The sequence below is a fragment of the Nymphaea colorata genome, chromosome 7, assembly GCF_008831285.2.
Source record: "Nymphaea colorata isolate Beijing-Zhang1983 chromosome 7, ASM883128v2, whole genome shotgun sequence".
Classification (NCBI taxonomy): Eukaryota; Viridiplantae; Streptophyta; class Magnoliopsida; order Nymphaeales; family Nymphaeaceae; genus Nymphaea; species Nymphaea colorata.
This window is the reverse complement of record NC_045144.1, coordinates 2,265,014-2,287,100: the sequence shown is the minus strand read 5'-3', so window position 1 is coordinate 2,287,100 and position 22,087 is coordinate 2,265,014. Positions and strand designations below refer to the sequence as shown.

Below are 22,087 nucleotides of genomic sequence, written 5' to 3'. Positions count from 1 at the left end.
GTCAATAGAAGTGTTGGTATAGGAAAGCAAAAAAAGAAAAAGAAAAAAAAAAGCAAATTGAAAATCGCCTTAATGATTAAGCAACTCCTTTGTTGTCTAAGTAAATAAAAACTACTTTTTAGGTTTGTTCTTCTGAGCATAAGGGAAGAATTGCTCTGGAGTTTCACAAATGCAATTGTAAAAGAAATGAGGTATTTTACCCACAACTTTCCACTTAGATCCAGGTTCTTTCATTTTAAAATCATACCATACTTTATCAAAACCACATAACACGTCCAGTCCCTTACTCTATCTTTGACATATCATATGCTACCAGGCACACAGACCCATAAAACATCAAACAAAATTAGAATATACTGTACTGGTCTGACTGAAAACAATAATTTCAACCTAGCATAATGAAAACCAATAATGGCTTCCATAAATACTTGAGAATATAGACATAAACAACGTCGATGGAAGAAAATGACATCAACATTGACAACAAATAGCCAACAGTTCGGGTTTTACCGTGCGCTAGCATTTTACCTTTGATGTAGCAGCAATCCACGATCCTCTAACCACCTTGTAAGAGCATTTCATGCGATGACAAAGATAAATGGTCAACGAAGAAAGGTCGGTCATAGATAGTTAGGGTTTTACTGTGCACTGATCAATATTAAGATCCTCTAGTTAGAGGAACAACAATATTCTTGGATGTACCTACAAACAAAGAAAAGTGGATGATGATGGGAAGAGAAGTTACAGAGGTAAAAAGCATGAAAAATCAATGAAAGAGATGATAGATTTTCTATGGTGTATGACCCACATACAGAGGGAGAGGGAGAGAGACATAATAGAGATGGTGAGTGCGGCCGACATACAAAGGGAGACAGAGATACAAAATAGAGATGGTGCAAGAGAGAGATGGCAAAGGAGAGGAATGGTATCTTACCTATGAAGAAGCACACCTGCCGTGCCGTGCTGTTATGTGAGAACAAAAAAGAAAAAGATGAGCAGGAAGAGAAAGCTCCAACGGGCAAAAAAAAAAAATCGCCATGATCTATCAAATTCCACATGAAAATTTTCACTCTGTTTGAATTGAAAATAAAAAAGCCTTACAAAAACGACAACTTTGTCCCTGTGTACAGTAAAATCGCTGTCCCGGGCCTAAGTTATAAAAGAAGTATTCCGACAAATGATAATGATATGAAATAACATATTTTACGTTCAATACTCATGTAGACAAGTGAATTTATGTTTATAGCCATGGCGTAACAGAGAAAATAAAGATACCATTGGTTGATTCGAACAGAGCATTAGTCGGAAAAGCACCTGCACCCGGATCGACCGCTTTCGCATGATCTCATCCAAAGTCTGATACCCGGATTCGGCCAAACGGCGACCTCGCTCGCTCTCCCTCTCACACTCTGATACCCGGATTCGGCCAAACGGCGACCTCGCTCGCTCTCCCTCTCACACTCTGTGGGATGGTGCCTCTATTGATCGAGGTGATCGGGGAGGGACCTATGGTCAATAAGAGTCCACGATTTTCCTGGTTACTCTGGCTGCTCGGTGACAGGGAATCACTCCATGCTTCCCTGCGGTTCTTGTGAAGGCAGAGGAGAACGAAATTCGTGGGATGCACTGTCAGACTACCGGCTCCTTCGAGCTACAGGTAGTTCTCGTCTCCTCTTTTAAATGTGTGGATTCCTCGTATGACATCCCGAGTGTGGAGATGGACACCTTGTCCATGGATCTGGGTATGGACTGTGGAGGGTAGGTATGCTTGTCTGTGCATTTTGGGGTTCTCTTTTTCTGATGATTATGGTTTTTTTCTGCCGATATTTGTGAATTTTGACAGTCGTTGCCTTTTCTCACCCGGTGCTGTGCAGCCTTTATACTTGAATCTGGGCTTCTGCTTTGTTTGGATTTGGATATTTCTCAGGGGACCTCTCTTGTGAATGGAATTTGGGAATTTTTCTTTCCACCAACTAGGGTTTTTTTCGCCTTCTTTCTACGGAATGAATTGTCTAGCTGTATTCGTTGGCTCATGCACAAAACCTTTTTTTGGGTTTTGTTTTCGGTGAATCTGGACATCGGGTTTCTATTGGTGGAACTTCGAACTTCTTTTCTGCATGTCTCTTACTGAGGACGACGAGTGTTTTTTTTTGGTTGAGTTCTGCTATATCACGCTAAACTTGACTTCTATTTCTTGTGAGTCAATGTTGGTCCTGAGTACTAACACGCAGACCGGAAGCAGTTTCCTTAAGGCAGTTATAGCGTAAAATTACCAATATTATGGATATAACTTTAGTAGTTAAATTCTGCAACGTACCTTTGGTTATGTAATGGGTGCGTAGCAACGTAGAGGCCTCATCTTTGTCACTACTGGTTTGGGCGTTGCTGTACTTTGCTAATGTAACATGCTTGCAGGCGCAATGGGTCATTTCTGAGGAAATTGCAGTACGGCTACAAAGAGGCCTTGCTTTCTGGCCATGGAACTGCCTATCGATTTTATTTATTGATGTAGCTACAGGTTGCCATTTTTTTTTTTGGTTATCCTTGAGGACCTGAGGTGCTTCTTGCTGCCGGGGAGAACCCCCAGCTTCATTAGGCTGTTGTCTATGAAAGAAATGTGAACATAGTGTTTTTAATGTTTTTGTTACTAAAAAATTGAGGGTCTCAATCCTTGAACTGGAACCTGCAAGCATTAGATGACACTGCTTGATATATTATCATATTATGGAAGTGTTTGGGCTTTGAAAGCATAAGTGAGACAAGGGGAATAGGTATCGGCACAAGCGTAGACCTAGCACTGGTTGAAGATTTTGGTCCAATCAGGCAAACTAGCATAATCATCGAACCAACTGAAATTGATGGCATGATGCATGTCCAAGTACTTGCTACATTGGCAAAGACATCAATTTTATGATGGTCACTAAATCATGGACGCATGTGGTATCCAACTGGTGGGGCAGAATATGATTCCTTCCTGTAGTTCTGATGAGAATGAAAGTGGGTTTGAAGCTTGGTTTAAGAAAAATGCTTGGTTTTGTGTCTTTGTTTGGTTGTCATCAAAATTTAGTCAAATTTTGGTAGCTGGATTATTGAATCCCTTTCCTTCTCTTGCTTCCTCCCTATCTTTTTTTCTCGTAGGAATCTGGTCAACTAATGGTAGCTTTTTCCAGTTGCAATTATTCTCTCTCTTTCTCACACACGTGCACTCACAATAAGGGCCATTATGTGGTGCAACATTTTTGTACATGTATACTGAAATATAATTCAAAATTGTTAGTTGATTTCTTTACATTTTTGATTTTCTCATTTGTTTCTCCACAATGTGGTGCATTATTAGTTTTTTTGTTTATCTTATTTGTCTTCTTTTATTTTGCTGTCAGGGGAGGGTATATTTTATTTCATTTTTTATGTATTCATGTATGCATATAACTGATGCTTCTTGTCAGATATGGTTCTGCATGGCCTTTTTGTAGTTCAGTTGACTTTGGTAGTTGGTTCTGATGACAAGTGAGGCAAATTATTTCATTTTGTTTTTTCCCCTCTTTTGGTTCTTTGGTGTGATTTTGTTTCAGGTTTGGAGAAGCGTTTTAGGATGATTCATGCTGGTTTGTAGAAATTTGGTGCTTGAGGAAAGGATTGCAGGATTTGTGTTTGATGTTGGTTTCTTCCAATTGAATCAGATCATGTTACAATTTGACATCCAAGCGCAATGCTAAAATTTGCGATGATTTTTTGCATGTTTTCTTTAAAACCTTAGCTTTCATTCAGACTGTGTTTCAAAAAATTCCAAGGGTATCAATCATATTATTCTGTCAATTGGTTTTTGTTCATTAGAGTGTGCTTGAACTGTAGGAAATTGTGGATAGTTATGGAATTATTTGTGGTATATTTTCTATGATGTTTACAATAAAACATGAAAGCCTGCATTTATGATGCTGAATTCATGATACTGATTACCTTACTTAATAACCTTCCATTTTAAGTTATTATGGTGAAACCATTTAAAAAACCAGGCCTTTGTCATTAAAGTAACGACTTTCAGATCTCTAGATATAAACAGGTTAGGAGTTGTTGTCCACACTGCAGAACTAGGTTTCCTAGATGCTTCAGCATTTGCCTTATTGAAAAACCAGATTTTGAAGTCTTGTCATCCAAATGATCAATATGTCTATGGACGTTGCTTTCTTGCAAACCATTTCATCTAAGGGCTGTCTCTTATAGTACCCAGTCCAGAATTTCTTTTAGTTTCTCATATCTTCAGATTCCATTTCTAATGTTATTTTCATAAATCTTTATTGGCAGATTAGAGTGTCATGTTCTCTCAAAATATATATTATTGCATGCATAAGGCGGATCATAGACTTATTGTCTGCTGCTGCTTCTATCTGATAGCAGTTTTCTTCTTGAAACTATTTCAGTTAGAGCACTTTTTGGATTTATTTACTGGTGGTTCCTGGCGTTGAGTCCCTTGAATGGGTGCAATGGCTGGCAGAGCCCTCCCATCTCTTGGAAGAGTACAGCTCACTGATCTTATAGCATCTGAAGGTCTCCCGTCTGATTCATACAAAATTTCCATGTCAACTTTGTCTCAATCGCTTGCTCAATACTCTGCTGCCATCATCCAGTTCCCTCTTGGAGATGATGCTCTTCTTAGATCTGGACTGGAATCTGCTCGTCTGTTTTTCCATCAAAGGACATATGCAGCTACTGAAATGGTCCGCACTAGTGACCCTCGTGATTGGTGCAAGACTTCCGGTTATTATGCCGATCCTCAACTAGGGCAAGAAACCTATGATTTCAGGCCTGGTCTGACACAGATGGAATCCACAAATACAATGGAATTGCCTCCAGCAGGTTTACCTGATATGTTTGCTGTTCTTGGTAAGGCTGCTCGTGATATTTTGGATGCTATCAGTTACTCGTTGAACTTGCGTAGCATATCCTTTATGGAGATACTTGATAATTTTCCTTTAAGAAGCAATGAAATATCTTCTTCAGTTCTCTCAGTTTGCTGCCATGGAAGGTCATCATTTCAGGCTGCACATGGTACCTTGATAGGCCATGATGATAGTCAGCTGGTCATGTTTCCAGACCATGAACCACAAATGGATAAGAGTTTGATTACACTATCTAAATCAGATAAAGCTGGTCTACATATTAGAGATGAGCATGGTCGCTGGCTGCTGGTGGATGATCTAGGCCCTCAAGAAGCCATTGTTTACCCTGGCTTGGCTCTCTATTGGGCAACAGCTGGATACATCAAGCCAGCAATGCACCGTATTGAGGTGAGTAGTTTGCAGGGTAATATGTATGGACGGTGCTCATTGTCTTTTAAGCTGATGCCCCGGTCAATGGCAACACTATGCTGTTCAGAGATGGTAGCTGCTGGGCATGGTGTTGGGTCTCAGTTTCAGCACCCAATAGGGGTGGATGATTTTATGCAAAGCTACCATCCTACTGATCAAGTCCTCAATAGACATGGATTTCAAAGTTATACTTTTTCATCAGCTCCTGATGGTAATCACTAATTAAAATTATTATCCTGCTACATATAATGTTAACTTCGCTTTCCTTACTGCTGCTGCTGATGGCAATAGTCTAGATATGCAGGTGCTGGATCTCTGAAAGCTACCTTGAAAAAGAGGAAAACTTCTACAAAGTGTAAGCCACTGCCTCCTTCAAAGAGGCTTAGGCTTGAAGCTCAGAGGGTTCTTAAGGAGCGGGTTCAGGATATTGCAGATAAGAAAGGCATCAAATTGCGTTTTTGCAGTCTTAAAGAATGCGAGGAGCATATACATTCTTTGGACAGCCCTTGCCTGAGTGTACGCACTGAGCTTGGCTGGCCACAAGGTGTGCCATTTGTTCATCCTCATGACCTCCCTAACAAGGCAAAGGTTGGATTTCTTGAAGCATATGAACCTGGTTGGGCTGCCTCACAAGATATGGAGTTAAATCTGATCGAAACAGGACAGGCTAGTCAACATTCAGCCAACTGTAACTCTCTTTTTCATAACCACTCTGCTTATTATTCACTTGGAAGTTAACAACATGTCCTTTCTTTGGGTTGGTGATAGTGCATACGAAAAGTGTAGTTCCATCTAGATGGATGTTGGTGGATACAGGAAGAATAAGTTCCATAACCTTTGGGCATGAAAATATGGAATTCCCAGCTACGTAATTATTGCATTGATCTTCTTCAATGCACATGCTCTTGAAGGCCATCTTTGTGCAAATAAACATGACAGGCATGATAGATGGAGACCTACAATGTTGTAAAAGCTGTATTGTATCACGTATCGGGCTGGCTGACCTATATGTGTGTTGTATCGTATCGTAAGCACATAGAAAACAACTCATCATAGTAACCACACACATAAATAATTATTCATACTTCATCATCCACACAGATAATAATGAGAACGATATGATAAGCATGATAAAGTTTAAAGTCTTCAAGATTTTTGCTGTAGAACTTTATTGTTTAAATCATATCTTCAAGGATTTAGAACATAAAATCTATCTATTCATCTTCTTCATCTTCATTATAATCTTCATCCTTATTTGCTTCATTTTCTTCAGCCCCTTCGATTGGAATGTCCTCACCGGTTATGCAAGCTGTCCTTCACCAAACCCTCCTGCTCATTCAATGTTCAACCACTCAACATCATCATGATCATCAAGTAGGGCGGCTGGTTCTTCTTCAGCTCAAGAATCTAACACATCTATATAGTTTAGGTGGATGGGATTAAATTTGGGTATGATGCTTGCTTCCAGATGTTGATGCTAATTGCCTAAATTTTAAAAGCAACAAGAGAAGAAGTTAACAAATTATTGAAAATATGTATTGCAAAACAAGTGTATAATGTATTTATTATTTACCTTTGTTCAATTTCATATTGTATCCGACAAAGACAAGGTCATTCAGCCTTTTGTGTTTCAACCCATTTCTTTTCTTGCTATGGATGTGTTGGAAAATACTTCAATTTTTTTTTCACATCCATTAGCACTGCACATCTGCATGAGGATTTGAACTACCAACTTTCTAAGTTTTAGGTAGCCAACCCAAAATGTACTACACTATATGTCTAAACAACAATATGAACATTTAGAAATAATAAAAGAACAAGAACACATCAAAAGCAGATAATCTTAGAAAGTTAAAACCCGTATTGTAATACCTAGACGCATGCTTGACCTGCATAGAATCGCTGAATGTCTCCTTATGTCACCAAATGCTATATCATACTTGTTCAACGACAAGTGGATAACATCTTGTTCTCTTGCAGAGTAATCCATCAATGCAGTCTAACAAATCATGTTGTTTAAATGTAGGAAGAAACCTAATGGTTGGACTCAAATAGTAGGCAGCTGCATGAAGGGGTTGATGAAGTTGTCCTGACCACCTCTCATATTTAATCCTCCATATAGACATATACAGTTTCTTGATTTCCTTGAGGTTGTCTTGAATGGCCTCCTTTTCTTTGTCCATAGCTTTATATAAGTATCCTATATAGAAGGTCTATCTTCACTGTCAACCAATCGGAGGACTTTCACTAGAGGTATAAAGATCTTCATTACGTTGATGCATGATTCCCAAAATTCAAAGCTACATATAATATCCATAACTGCCTTTGCTTTTCTTTTATAGGCTTGTGGATATACAACCCAATCATCACTAGAGAACATCTTGCCTAAGAGAAGTCCTATGCTTGACTATACCCTGCACAGTCAAAACATTTGTGGCAAACCTTGTATGTGCATGTAAGATCAATTCGGCCCTTTTTGTGAATTTTCTTATCAAGTTCATGACGTAGGAATGATTATAGATGGACTTATGATTTCTTAGCATCTTGCCACGTTTGATTTCATATCTTCTCTTTCACTAAGATTATGAAGCATTATATTTACACAATGAGCCACACATGTACTTCAATAAAATGACTTATAGCGTGCTGCTAACATTCCACCTACAACTTTATAATTTGTTGTATTATTTGTAATAAACTGCAACCTATGTAACACAAGTGCTGCTTCTTAGGAGCAGTACTCGTATCGGTACAATATCTGTACGGATACCGGTACGTACTTTGGTACGTCTCGAGTATGCATTTGACTGTATCAGGTACGGTCAACGTACCCGTGTATGTATCTGCCATATTTTGGACTCGGTCAAAGTTGACCTAATCCAAATCCATCTTAGAATTTAGGGTTTTTTTTTTTTTTAAACACATTCAATTGCAGCTTCATCCAACAGAAGCCGTCTGTAGCCTCGAGTTCTCTTTTTCTTTACCCTTTATAATAATGTAACCACTTTTGGTTAGAGGGAATCTATTCCCTTTTATCTTTTACGCTTTACTTTGTTGGGAAAGAAAATTTTCCTCCACACCTTGCAATAGTAAAAGACAAGATATACAACATGGTCTTAAAGGATAAAAGGAAAGATCAGATCAACATGCAAGGCCTACTGAAAACAATAGTGAGTAGTGGGGGGCCGAAAAAATGACAAAACGAAAGAACTGGTTCACTTTTTCATGGACATAGAGAGGGAGAGAGAGAGGCACAAAGAAGGAGAGGAGAGGTCTAATGGAAACTAAGAGAGAAGCACTCAGAAACCTCACAAAATGGAATACAGGTTTTCTTAGCCAGCATCAACCTCATAAAATGGAAAGATATGGATATCTTTGACATAGAGTTCTCATTGAAAAAATTGATGGAACAAGGGTATGTAAAAAGAATTCTCCTCACTCAAGTAGAGCAAACCCGAATGTTGCAATTCAATTAGAGACTTGCTTACATAGTAGAACAAATGTCCATAAATGGTTGGGTGATGAAGGTTTTGTCGATTTAGATCTTGATGTAGTACTACCGACATATGACTACCCTTGTGACACAAAGTAGGAAATTTTGATTAAAATATATTTGGATGCTATGCCTGTACAGACAAAGTTGTCATCAGATATGGTTCCGAACGTCCATCCAGGCAATCAATGAAGAAATTACAAGGTAGAGAGAGTTTAAAATGGCTCAAGCCTCAAAGAAATGGTATTGACCATATGCTCTTATGTCAGAAGATCGTAATACAAAGATATTTATGAACAATCATTGACATGCATCTCTGCGTCAAACCAAGACTGCATTCTCTCACTCAACAGTTACATGATAAGCAACTGATGGTGTTTCATGGATATTATCACTTGTTGCACAACCAATATCTAATTTAGACAATAAATCTAACAACAAAAGTTACAAAACATATTCTTCTTTTAACTTGGATCTCTGAAAACGACACACATTTTCCAAAAAAGAAAAAAAGTTTCTGTAAACATGTTTGACATCAAAACATTTAGATGCTCTGCTATTTTTCAGCATATTGAATAATGACACAAGGTATGGCTTTTGGGAAAGGCTCCTGTGTTTATTAACACAAAATATTTGAACTCACAATGTCTTAGTCTTTTAAAATCAGGTTGCATTCCCCCTAAAATTTTTCAAAGAAGATATTTGCCCAAGATGTGGAGAACATTCTATTTATTAAGCAGGTAAAGGTAAGGGTGGCTTCAACCCAAATTTTTAGGTATTCAGACAGGTAATGTTCTAATAGTTTCTATGAAGTGCTTATGTTTTCTTTTGGCTAAGTCATTTTATTGAAGTTTTTTGGACAAAATTGTTGATTAATAATTCCATTTTCTTGAAATAAGTTCAAATATCATTTGATACGTATTCTTCTGCAGAATTAGATTTAAAGATCGTTATGTTTATGTTGTATCAAATTATTTATCTTATTATGAAAAGCTTTGAAGGAAGAACTTTGGGCTGAAGCCTTAGGAAGCATATCCCAGAAAATCTAATGTAATCTTCAACGACCAGATAATATGATAGTCCTCTTGACATAATGGGTGCTAGACCTGATATATTCAAGTACACCAATTCAAATGGCTTCTTTTCATTACATAACTTTTAATTGCAAATAGAGTAACATGTGTCTTTTCAAAATCACAATGTTTGCAAGAAATTTTTTCATTATGTAGTTCTTCGATTTGGCCAATCAACATACTGAACTTGTGATTCTACAGCAATCTTTCGATGGGAAAGAAATTTCATAGCAAGGTCCAAAAGTTGAGATGTTGAAAGGAAATTCAATTTATGTTCTGACAAATGTGCATCTTTTGAAGTGTAAAACCCTTTCCAATTTTCAGTAAGATTTCAAGATTGCCTGTGCATTTTACTTCAAATCATGAGCCATCCATGGTAGAAACATAAGAAGTACATGAATTGGTGCAACAATTGGATAATACAGATTCATTGGGAGTGATAGAAAGAGATGCTCTTGAATAAGAAGCCAAGGATGCTTACCTGGTGGAGAAAATGAAGACATTACTGCTTTTGTGAAAGCTCACATGGGGCCCTTGCTAGTGATGTGTTGAAGTTCCTTTTGTAATGAAAATCGTCATATGGTGGTGATCAAGTTATTGAGTGCTGAAGTTCTCAGTATACTTTGATTGTCCTTCTCGAGTCTACGACACAGTCTTCTTATCTACCATTGCGTTGCAAGTGTAACATATGACCCTTTCAGTGCCTTGATTTTGATTTCTTCCAAACTGAGGTTGCCTTTAAGGTTTCATATACGACCCAGGTCTATCAATGGCTTCAACTTCATGTCCCACTTTCTTTGATGGAAGAAGCTGCAACAACAGATTCCTTTCCACTTAACTCTTCAAGAGGAGGAGAGAAGAGAGAGAGAGAGAAAAGAAGAACTGCCCTTGTTTGTTGAATTCAGTCTTAAATCACTACAGAAAATTAAAGAAATAATCCTCCCCAAGCTGTTTTTTCGTACTTCAGTAGCATCTTGTTCCCAGATGGGTACAAAAAATCCAGTTCATCCCAAATTGCAGAAATACAGTACTGTAATCTTATACTCATTATTCGAAGTGAAGGGCATTCGCCTTTTGAGATAGTCCATGCTTGCATACTGGCTCTTAAATAGATTCACATTTGTTCTGGTATACTTAAAATCCAGGAAAGTTACCTTTGCATTTTTCATCTCCCATTCATCATGCTTTCTCCAAAAATGCGTCATCTCATTCATCGCCTTTTAGAACCTGGATTTGTTTGTTTTTTTATTTTTTAAGTCTGAGTTTGGGCCTTACGATGGTTCTACTTGCATAGAACCCAAAACCTTGTCCCTCGTTATGGCTTCTAAATTTTAGCCCAAATAGAGGGGTAATTACTGGAGTCTGGATCCATTAATATTGAATCAAATACAAAATGCGGCTTCAAATGGTCGGACATCACAATCTGCAGCATGAAAGGGGAAGGCTTCTATAACATTGATGTAGAACCAAGACCTGACAATAGCATTCAACAGCAAGATCTCCAGCTACGAACAGCAGAACAGAAGACTTGAGGCAGCAAAATTCAGAGCATAACTATTTGGCTCTGGTACTATGTAAAGCTGTACTTTATTTTCATATTGTAGTCACACAAAGTTCGTCCTTTTCGAAAAGAACCTAATAAAAATGTTAAAAACTAAGTCCAATGGGTACTTCAGTAAGGTCCACGTACCCGTGCCGCCGTACCCGTACCCAAAATGGGTACTTAGACACAGACACAAAAAATAAAAACATACAAAGACAGATATAGAGTACAAGAAATTACGGTAATGCCGTTATATACACCTATATACATTATTGCATTGAGAAGTGCATATGTGCATATTTAGTAAATACATACATCCATATATAAGTATGAAAGATATGTTTACGTAACTGTCAAATTGGTTGTTCCTTAAATAATTCTTATAGCTCCCTAATTCCTTTTCTTGTGGAAAATGCAAGACAATGTAATCCCTAGTCTTCTAACTCGATTTAAAAGCAGAGAACTGTTCCTTTTGTTTATTTATTCGTTCTTAGAGTTGGGTGGGGGGGGGGGGGGTGAGAGAGAGAGAGAGAGATGGTGGGTCTGGAAGGGAAGGGCAGGTAATTTGTATTCATGCATATCTGAAAGTTACAGGTCTATGATAATAAATTCTTGTATTTGTGAACAAAACATTTGAAGAAGCTCCCATGAAGGGCCTTGGAAAAATGAATATTGGCCACAATTTTGTGAAGTTCATAACATAACGTGTAGCTCAGGCCAATAGTTATCCAGCAATGAAAAATATTGTAAATGAGTTTCTTTTAATGTTCAAAAACTTAGAAAAAAGCCCGGCAAATCTAAGAAAATGTGTTTTCTATGAAAATCATGTCACACATAAATATAGCAATAAACATTTTAACATGCATAAGCCACTTAATATCATAACCATAACTATCACAATATTAACCAAAAAACAGAGAAAAAGAGAAAAGGTAAAAAAGATGCTATATGTTGAAAAAAATGTCAAAAACAATTTATTGTGTTTTTGACAATATTTAGGGCATGCAAGCAGTTTAATGTTGTCTTCCAACTTGAATTACATTGTTTATCATCATTTTTATCTTCATGAAAGCATCATCTTTATAATTTTTTCATTTTACTTCAATATCTTTTAATGCTTTCTTAGTAGTTTTTTTGTTTTGCAATTTTTTTTTATTGTTTTTTCAGTTTTTCAGAAAAATGTCAAGATTCTCCCAACGTCTTCTTGAGAGGACAGCTTTGCTGAAAAGTACCTGAGAAAACCTCGCTGATAAAAACCTGAAAGTTGTGGCTATGGTAGTAACACATAAAAAAGTAGACTTAAAGTTTTGTATCATGAATAAACTTGTTCAATGCAAATACAAATTGAACATATGATCATTCACCATCTCCTCATTTCATCTTCATTTACATTGTCTCATTCAAATTCAACATCATTCCGGTATACATCGGCTCCTTATCTTCATCTTCCTCCTTCTCTTTTGAACCATTAAAGATCTTCCTCCTAGAATATGGTACTGGTTCTTCTTCAACCCATGTACCAGTACATAATTCCAAGCTCATAAGAACAACTGTCTTTATGCTTTCATAATTATTTTTCCTGATTACGTAAAATAAATAAGAGGAAATTTATTCATAGTTATGATACACTAAATCGATTTTAAGGGTCAATATATAGTCCAAACTAGCTTGTTACAGTATCAGCTTTTTATGTTCTAGCCTATGTCACATAGGTACGGGTACAAGTACGGATCATTTTTCAAAAACTTGGGTGCGGGGCTACACACACACACACACACACACACACACACACACACACACACACACACACATATATATATATATATAAATTACAAACAAAATAGCATATTCATAAATCATTAAATCATGATCCAAAATTTATTCATACTAAGAATTCCAAGACAAAAAATCTGTCCTTTGGGAGTTCCAAGGGACTGCTAGCCTACCTCCAAGTTCCATGGCTGTTCCAACTGTTCACGGTGTGGATTCCCTCCCTGACTTCAGTAATGCCACCATCAGCCGATGCCGGTTTTAGAAAAAGTTGCCGGTCGAGAGCAGAAAGAGAAACAACACGATGATGATGGATATAGTAGATATATATAGCAACAATAGTATATCTCTGATTGGCTAGACGAAATGCAGCCCCACGATAAAAAATGGAGGTCTAGAAAGAAGCGGAAAGGCCAAGAAAAATACCTGTGGTGGGAACAAAATGGACCTAGTGTTCTTCCTCGCGAGGCGTCTTCTTCTACTGTGCACAGGGCGAGAGAGAGGGCACAGGGCGAGAGGGTGATGGACGAGAGGGCCAAGCGGGGAGAGGGGCGAGGGGGTTGGGAAAACTCCAATTTCTTTTTACATCCACTTTTGCTGTATACTTTTTTGAAAATTTTGATTGCAAAACTTTTAGGGTTTGCTTTGTCACTCCTAACCCTATTTGGCCACATATTTACTTACAACAAATAAAATTACTAAAAATACACTTATGAAAGATACCCCTTTGTGCAATCCTCGGGCTTATTGTTCTGTTCCAAACGGCTGCATTTCTTCCATGGCATCTTAGTAATTATCATATATTTCCTTCTTATGATGAGGCCCGTTCACTAATATCTCGAAGGTATCTAGTGAGCACTTGTTCTTCACTTCTCTGTCCGTTTTAAATGTTGCAGAATATCTCAATGCATAATTTAAGTAATATGCTGTTGCTTGAAGGACATTATATAGTAGTCCACTCACCTCCGATATGTAATCCTCTATATGGCCATGTACAACTTTTTTCCCTTGAGGTTCTCTCCGTAGCCTATGTTATTTTGTCCATAGCTTTACAGAGATGGTACGCCTATCTTCCTTACAAACCAATTTTAAAACTTTGACAAAGGGGTCTGCTGATTTTCAATAATTTGATGCATAATTCTTGAATTTGGCTGTTAAATATAATATTCACAACTTCTTTTGACTTTCACTTATGAACATCTTCCTCAAAGCATTTATTTGTTTAACCATATCTTGTCCTGTTAAAACATTTGTAGCAAATCTAGTTTGTGAATGCTAGACTGTTTCACCTACATGTGCATATTTTCTCATCAAACTCATTACTGTGATTGATGTGTTTATGATTTTTCAACATTGTTTAATGCTTGATTTCATTTCATCGATCTTGCTACGATCTGTTTCCAGCATAAGATTGATGCAGTAAGTAGCACATTCAGTTCAAAAGGTAGTTTACCTATATAATTTGCTGGTTATCTATGATGAGCCACATAATACTCTCAGATCCTATTTGTTTCACAATATCATAAAAGACACGAAACAGAACAACAGTAGTCTTTGGAGTATTTGACATTAGGACAATTTACAAGAAAATCTATGAATGTTCTTTTCATTATATCCATTTAGTCATCTTCCATGACACTGCATCCTGTTTCTCACTAATGTAGTTTCAACTCATCAGAACATGTTCTTATTTCTATAACACTTGCATCAATAACTTTTCTTCTCTACCTCCCATCTGATGATATGATGACATTGTATACCCAGGGTTTATAGAAGTAACCACATATACCATAGTTTGAAAAGGAAATGAATTTGCTGCATTAAATAAAACACATGCATCATAGAACCATCTCCTAACTACATTGTCTATTTGTTCTACCAAATGTTTGGAAGTAATTGTTTGAATATCAGGTTGAGAACCCAGAGTAGAAAAAACTTCTAATTTTGGCAGAAGCACTCAACCTGCCATTAGCATTTACTCCGCAAGAGCTACCTTCTACGTGCCTTATCCCATTCCCTTTTGCCATCGTCTTATGCTAGCATCAACACGATCAGAAATAGGAAGCTGAGTATCACCCTCATCCTCCACTTTCCAGGGCTCACCGTAGACCATTGTTACATCTTCAACTGATTCGATAGAAAGGGCATTTATATTTTCTGGATATTCTAGAGAACTTGTGCCACATAAAGTTGTTCTGTAACCTGATAAAGTTAGCTGTTGCTGCAATTTGTAGTATGCAATTTTTAGTAGGCACAGTTCAAAAATTGTGTAATCTTTTGTTTATATGGTGCTTTTGGGTTGAAATTTGGTGTCATTTGCTTCGTACTAAATATGTTTACTCTAGCTTCTTTGCAACTCCCTCCTCTTCTCTCTCTCTGTCTGTCCGTCTCTCTATCTCACACATATCGAGGTCTTAGGCTTATTGCAACCTTGCTTGCTGAGCATGAAACTTGTATACTTGCCCACGTTTTTTCTTGTCATTAGGCATACTGTAAATATCATTTTCCATGATGGAGAAGAATGTTGAGTAACAGACATGGGTTCTAGGTTCATTATAACATCTTAGAAAAGATTGTACAAAAAATTCATCTGGATTTTTTCTCACATTGTACTGTTTGTTCTTTGCAGGAGGCAATATTTAAGTTTTGATATTTGGCTTCCTTGTGAGTTAAAAACACAAGAGAGGAGCATGCTTTCACAAAAATGCAGCTAAACCCAGACATTCATTCACACGTGATTTCGTTATTGCCAATCCTGTGAAGCAGCAGACAGGCAACTGTAATTCATCATCTATACAGTGTGATTTCTGTAAAATTTGTATATAGCCAGTTTCCTATTCAAATGCACTTATTATGTGATGCGACATATCATCATCAGTCACGAAACCATAGAAGCATCACATGGGGAGGCATTCTGTTGCTCACATATTCTTCATCAGTCTGCAAAGGTGTTGGCTAGTACTGTTTGCATTTTTGTGATATTATTGCTGAAAAGGTTTGTGTCACGAAATGTTAGCATGGGAATAAAACAGATTAGAAGGGAGAAAAGTTTCTGCAATATGCCATTGCTGCCGTTCATGAAATACCAGCCCTTTGTAAGAGTTTGAATTTCTCGTGCCGCAGTCTAAATGAGGACTGGCATCGAGAGGATATTTAGTGTATGCAGGAACGGATACTGATTCAAGATAACATGGACTGACACCTCGTAAGGGATTTGTGGACTTTGTCTTATTGAACTTAAGCCTTTGGTCTCTATCGTGGCTAACTTCGATAATATTTGCGATCAAGGGCTCCACTTATTTAATTGCGGAAACTTGTAAAGTCACCGAGCTGAGGGGACGTTGCAAGCTTGGATCCCAACAGCGTACATGGCTTGCTACAAGGCTAAAACTGGGTATAGTTTCCTTTGGGCAGGAAGACTTCAATGGTTTTACCTTAGCCAACATGTGGCTGGCAATTGTTTGGTTCCCTTGCACTTAGCTGAGAAAAGAGAAAGCGAGTGAAACTTTTGTGTCTGAGGGTTATCTTGAACATTGTGAGCTCTTTTGAGAATACGAGCAGAAGGATTAAATTGATATCATATCTTTTGTCCCTGTACTTGTTGAAGGAAGATTGTGGCTATTATTTATTACGGAACAGATACTTCAACAGAGGAATATTTTCATTTTTGGGAAGGAATCTGAAGACAAATATAAAGCCTCTTTTCCCCATTCTGCTACTTTTCCACTGGATAAAACAACGGCCTTGCAAATTTAGTCTCTACTGATGACATTGCAACCAATACTGGAGTTGCTAGTTTTATTTTCACCTTTCAGAATTGCGGATGGTAGTGTCCCAACCGTTTTCTGTGGTCCGTGGGCTGGTAAATAACTTAAATTACTGAAGATTGTCCTTTTAAGATGGGTATACTTGCAGCCGAAGAGCTGCTGCTTGGTTGCAGCTCTTCTAGCTTGTGCAATGTAAGGGGGACTTGAGCTTGTACAAGCTCGAGATAATTGAACTTGGAACCAAGTTGACTTTGCTTATATGGAAAGTAGCCTTTCGATACACAGGTTCATTGTGTAAAAATTGTGCAATCAACTGAGCTGTAGTATTTACATTATGACGTGACGCAAGTTCTGCTACCGTTCCTAGAGGAGCTGTGCTGTATTGACTGCTCAGTACTTTCTAACGTCCTATGTGCTGCGCAAGCTACAGGTCTTCCAGCTTCCTGCTCTCAAGGCCGAGTGATTTGAGCAACTCAATTCATTTTGCAGTATGTAGTTACTGGGATTTTAGTGACATGATAGCTGAAAGCTGTTAACTTGTTGCTGAACCAGTTCCTCTTTCTGACTCGTGGTTGCTGGATTTAAGTATTCTCAAGATTGATGCACCTCTGAACCTGTTGGTGCACCTGCAACCGCCTGGCATATTCATCACTTTCTTGCGTTTTCCAACAATGCCAGAAAAACATCCCAGTTTGATGCTGGGCAGTCTAAAAATATATTGGCGAGGCAATCAAAAGTTTCCACCCTCCGAAATCAGCTCATAAACTGTTCGATCGAGCATCTCCTCCCAAATTGGATTTGAGCCTTGACCGACTAAATCTACTGTAACGCCAAAAGGTTCTGACGGAATTTGCAATTGTTATTGTTATTTAGTTTTAATTCTCCCTCCAAAGCGGTGAAAAGCAAAGTGACATTTAACTTGGGCCATTACTGTCGGTGGAAAACTTTTAAAAGTATTTAGATTCAGTTCCAAAGGATTCAATTATACCTATATAAATTATTAGCAAAGCAAAGTTTCCAATTCAGTGTGTAAAAATTCCAGAAACACACTTTTTAAGTGGCCCAGGCCGATGCTTTTCATCACTTTCATTACAATTTGGTCAGAACAGTGACGGTAGCCTAGAAAGTACTGTTCAGGCGATAACTCACAATATGAGTGATCCAATGATCAGGAGGTTCCTTAAGGATGATACAAATGATAGTGTAAGCTCACAACAACCTGTGCCCCACCGACGTGCAGTTCAAGGCATTCATACTGCGGGATGCCTTATTCTCCAAAAAACCTACACATGCGCTATGAAACTCTGACAGCACCTGTAATCCAGCTAGGTAATAACAAATGATTCCATTTACAGGACCAATGTATTATCCTCCTCTAGTAGGGAGTACTTGACTTACGTAGGATCCTTGAGTCCAAGGCTTGAAAACACTTTTCCACAACTTTGCAAATCAGTATTGGCTGCTATAACTTTGCATTATTGATCTAGTCTGAACAAAACACATAGATGACGTTGGTTACTTTCAAGCCTTGCCCACATTCATTTTCAACTTTCAAGCCTTGCCCACATTCAATTTTCAAACATGGATGACGCACCAAAAATCAGTTCAGTCGTGCGTCTTCAATTCTGAATCTTTCGATGACTTTTATCCATCTCACCAATATTTAGATCGAATATTGCAAGGATGGAAGCCGAACCAGAATTTTTTTGTTGTAAGGACCAAACTATAGTTTCAAAATTTTAATAAAGGTGAAAATAAAATTTTTCAAATTTTTATATAGGTAAACTAAAATTTACAAAGTTGTGCATTTTCAATTCTGAATCTCTCAAAGACTTTTATCCATATCACCAAGATTTAGATTGAATATTGCAGAGGTGGAGCGAGAGATTTTTTGTTGTACGGACCAAAATATAGTTTCAAAATTTTAATAGGGGCCAAAATAAAATTTTTTAGATAGGTTAAACTAAAATTTTCAAAATTTACATATACATTTTTGAATTTTTTAAAATGGGGGGCCACCAAGGCCCCTGCCAGCTCCCTACCTCTGCCCCTGGAATACTGTATTGGCTCGTTTAACCGAGCTAACGAGCCGAGTTCGGTTAAACGAGCTTCGTTAAACGAACTCGAGCTCGACTCGATAAATAAACAAGCTGAACCATCAACTCGAGCTCGACTCATCGAGTAAAAAAGCTGGCTCGAACTCGAGTTCGAGCCGAGCTTTAACGAGCCGAGTTCGAGTAACTCGGCTCGTTGTTCACCCCTAAGAGCAGGTAGAGAAAAATTAAAAAAGAAAAAGGGAAAAATGAAAATGCATTGAGATAAATAAAGATGAAAAAAGGGAGAAAAAGAAATATATATTTGAAAGAGAAATAATTAAATGAGAGAGGAATGACCAAAGGAATAAAAAGAGAGAAATGAATATGAGAAATTAAAATGAGAGATATACTAGGTTAAAAGAGATAAACGAGTTAAAAGTAGTGAAGAAGCTAGTTAAAATGTTAAAAGGATAAGTTAAACAGAGAGAAAAAAAATCTTGAGGAAAACGTTTTCCTTGGTCATGCTCCCGAAGCTTCAAGGACGATCTTTATCTCCAAAGAGGCTCTAGACATTCATCTTCTTGTGATGAAGAAAAAAGACAAGAAAATGGTAGGAAGAAAATTTTTAAATACCTTAAAAGAAGATTTGGTGTAGAGGCGACTCCTTAGCTCTTCTGAGCAAAGAAAATTTCTTGATGGCAGCTTAAATGAGTTTGAGATACTTCTCAAGAGTCCATCACAAGCTCCTCCAATGTCTCCTCTTGTTGAAAATGAAGATTTGGAGTTGAAAATTATAAGAGCCTAACAAGAAAATTTGAACAACAAGAAAAAAAAAAGGACAAGAAAAGAAAAAATCTAGAAGTGGAGAGAGAGTGCTCAAAGGCTTGAAAAAGATTATAACCTGGATTATGTACATGGAGAGGTAAGATAAACCCTCATGCAGTAAATGTTTATAACCTGGTATTTGTATTTTAGAAGGAGTGTTAAAAGTGTTGCATAGGTAGTACAAATTGCCCTTTATGGCCGATTTGCTCTGCTCCAAACTCTCCTGCAAGAAATGTTTAAAATACACCTATAGGGTAAAATACTAGGTTATAAACATTTCTTACAGGAGAGTTGGAGCAGAGCAAATCGGCCATAAAGGGCAATTTGTACTACCTATGCAACACTTTTAACACTCCTTCTAAAATACAAATACCAGGTTATAAACATTTACTGCATGAGGGTTTATCCTACCTCTCCATGTACATAATCCAGGTTATAAACAATTAATGCAGGAGGGTTGAGGATACCAGGTTATAAACATTTACTGCATGAGGGTTTATCCTACCTCTCCATGTACATAATCCAGGTTATAAACAATTAATGCAGGAGGGTTGAGGGGTGCGAAACACTTATTTTCCATAATTCTAACTCGAATGTGAATGAGAGTTAACTATTACTAACTCTCTGTACAAGTGGGTGGGGTGGTAGGTAGACCCCACCCACTTGTAGGGCATACAGCCCAGAATGTGGGTGACGTGGTAGGTAGACCCCGCCCACTTGTGAGGCTGTATGTCCGTCTGAGAGTTAGTAATAGTTAACTCTCATTCATAATCTGATGGATAGTTAGGAGCGAGGGGCCCCTAACTCTCTGCTATGTTAAATGAGAGATATGAGGACATATTTATAGAGGCAGGAGGCTCAAGGGCATTGTGTTTTTTTTAAAATGAAATTAGCCATTAATTAGTACTTATTGACTTAAAAATAGCTTAAAAACATTAAGAGGATTAAATCTATCCAAAAATAGGTTAATTGGTAGGTTGACCGCACCAGGAGGCAGGCTGCCGCAGACCTAAACAGGCAGAGCTGGCCTGCCATAGGCCCATTATGGCTTGTGCTGGCCGGTTGCAGGCCTGGCCACGCCAGGCAGTGATTCGCCGGCCAGGTCTGTATCTGGCAGCACCAGGCCCTCGCCAGGCTGGCCAGATTAGTGCCTGGCCGCACCAGGCTGCGTTAACTATGCCTGGATTGGCTAGACCAGGCTTATTCAGCCTGCCATGTTGGCTGTGAGCCTCACAAAGGGTATTTGGTATTTTTATGAAAAATAAAGTTATTTTTGAAAAAAAAGATATTTTGAGGAAACCAAGGGCATTTTGAGTAATTCAATGGTATTTTCAAAAAATCAAAGGTATCTTGAATTGGAAATTATTGGTATTTGAAAAGCGATCATAATGTCTCGATACTTAGACTAAGAATGATTTGCAACTTGACTTGTGTATTCGGATGTGAAAATGAATCTACCACTCGAATTTGAAGCTGGATCTGAATCAAAAGCTTAGAATGGATAAAAATAATATATGTGGAGTTAGATATTGAATTTTGATCTAAAACTCATATTTGGTTATGAATCTCAGATTTGGATCTAGATTGAGGTAAAATCATGGAATTGGATCTAAATTTGGATCTAGATTAAGAATTTGAAACCGAACAAGGATATGGAACTAGACTTTGGATCTTGGGTTCAGATTGGGTCTGAATTGATATGAAGGCACAAATTGGGATCAAATAAGTCCAGAATTGGGATTTGGATCAAGATCTAGATCTAAAATTATGTTGTGGATTTAATTTTAGAATTTGAATTTGGATATAGATCCATTTTTATGTGGTTTGGATCTAGGGATCTGTTTTGGATGAGGGGAGAGTATTTGGATCCAAATTTGGATCTAAGACTCTGTTTTGGATATGGAGCGGTGCTTTGGATCTAAGGATTTGTTTGAGGCTTCTATATGAGGTTTTGAACTGGATCTCAGTTTGAATTGTAAAATATGACTAAATTGAGAATGGGCTTTATGTCAAAGTCCGAAATTAGATCCAGATAAGTCCTAAATATCGTTGATAGTCGAATGAAAGAAAAAATTGACCATAATTAAGATAAATTGAAGTGTTTGAAGCCGAAAATTCTTTAAGGATGTTGTAAAATTATCAAGAAATGTTAAATATAGAATTTTAAAAAATTTGGGGTGATTACATAGACATATTACAGTTTTTGCATGATGGAGTTTAAAGTTATTTTGGTTCCATTCTATTTTTATGTATATTTTTGATCTTCATAAGGTA

General features: G+C 37.6%; 1 protein-coding gene across 13 annotated transcripts; it reads left to right on the top strand.

Moving 5' to 3' along the window:
- Positions 1–1,279: 1,279 nt before the first annotated feature.
- LOC116258075 (uncharacterized) lies at positions 1,280–17,234 on the top strand. 13 transcript variants are annotated; one of them, XR_007573812.1, is made up of 7 exons: positions 1,280–1,657; positions 4,303–5,517; positions 5,611–5,994; positions 7,333–7,559; positions 7,649–7,761; positions 9,467–9,545; positions 15,815–17,234. XR_007573812.1 is itself a non-coding variant. In XM_050078683.1 (4 exons), coding segments are annotated over exons 2-4 (1,212 nt in total). In that variant the 5' UTR covers positions 1,280–1,657; positions 4,303–4,472; the 3' UTR covers positions 15,817–17,234. The 13 variants fall into 13 exon arrangements, 10 of the variants coding, with proteins under 10 accessions (XP_049934640.1, XP_049934639.1, XP_049934638.1 ...); XR_007573813.1 differs by lacking the exon at positions 9,467–9,545 and having other exon boundaries at positions 7,649–7,751; XR_007573811.1 differs by lacking the exon at positions 9,467–9,545.
- The last annotated feature ends 4,853 nt before the right edge of the window (positions 17,235–22,087 follow it).

What these genes read in the sequence shown, in the direction of transcription:
- LOC116258075 (XM_031635172.2), top strand. Translation starts at nt 4,473, where the DNA reads ATGGGTGCAATGGCTGGCAGAGCCCTCCCATCTCTTGGAAGAGTACAG. An exon ending in TTTTTCATCAGCTCCTGATG is followed by an intron (nt 5,518 to 5,610) that starts GTAATCACTAAT and finishes CTAGATATGCAG; the next exon opens with GTGCTGGATCTCTGAAAGCT.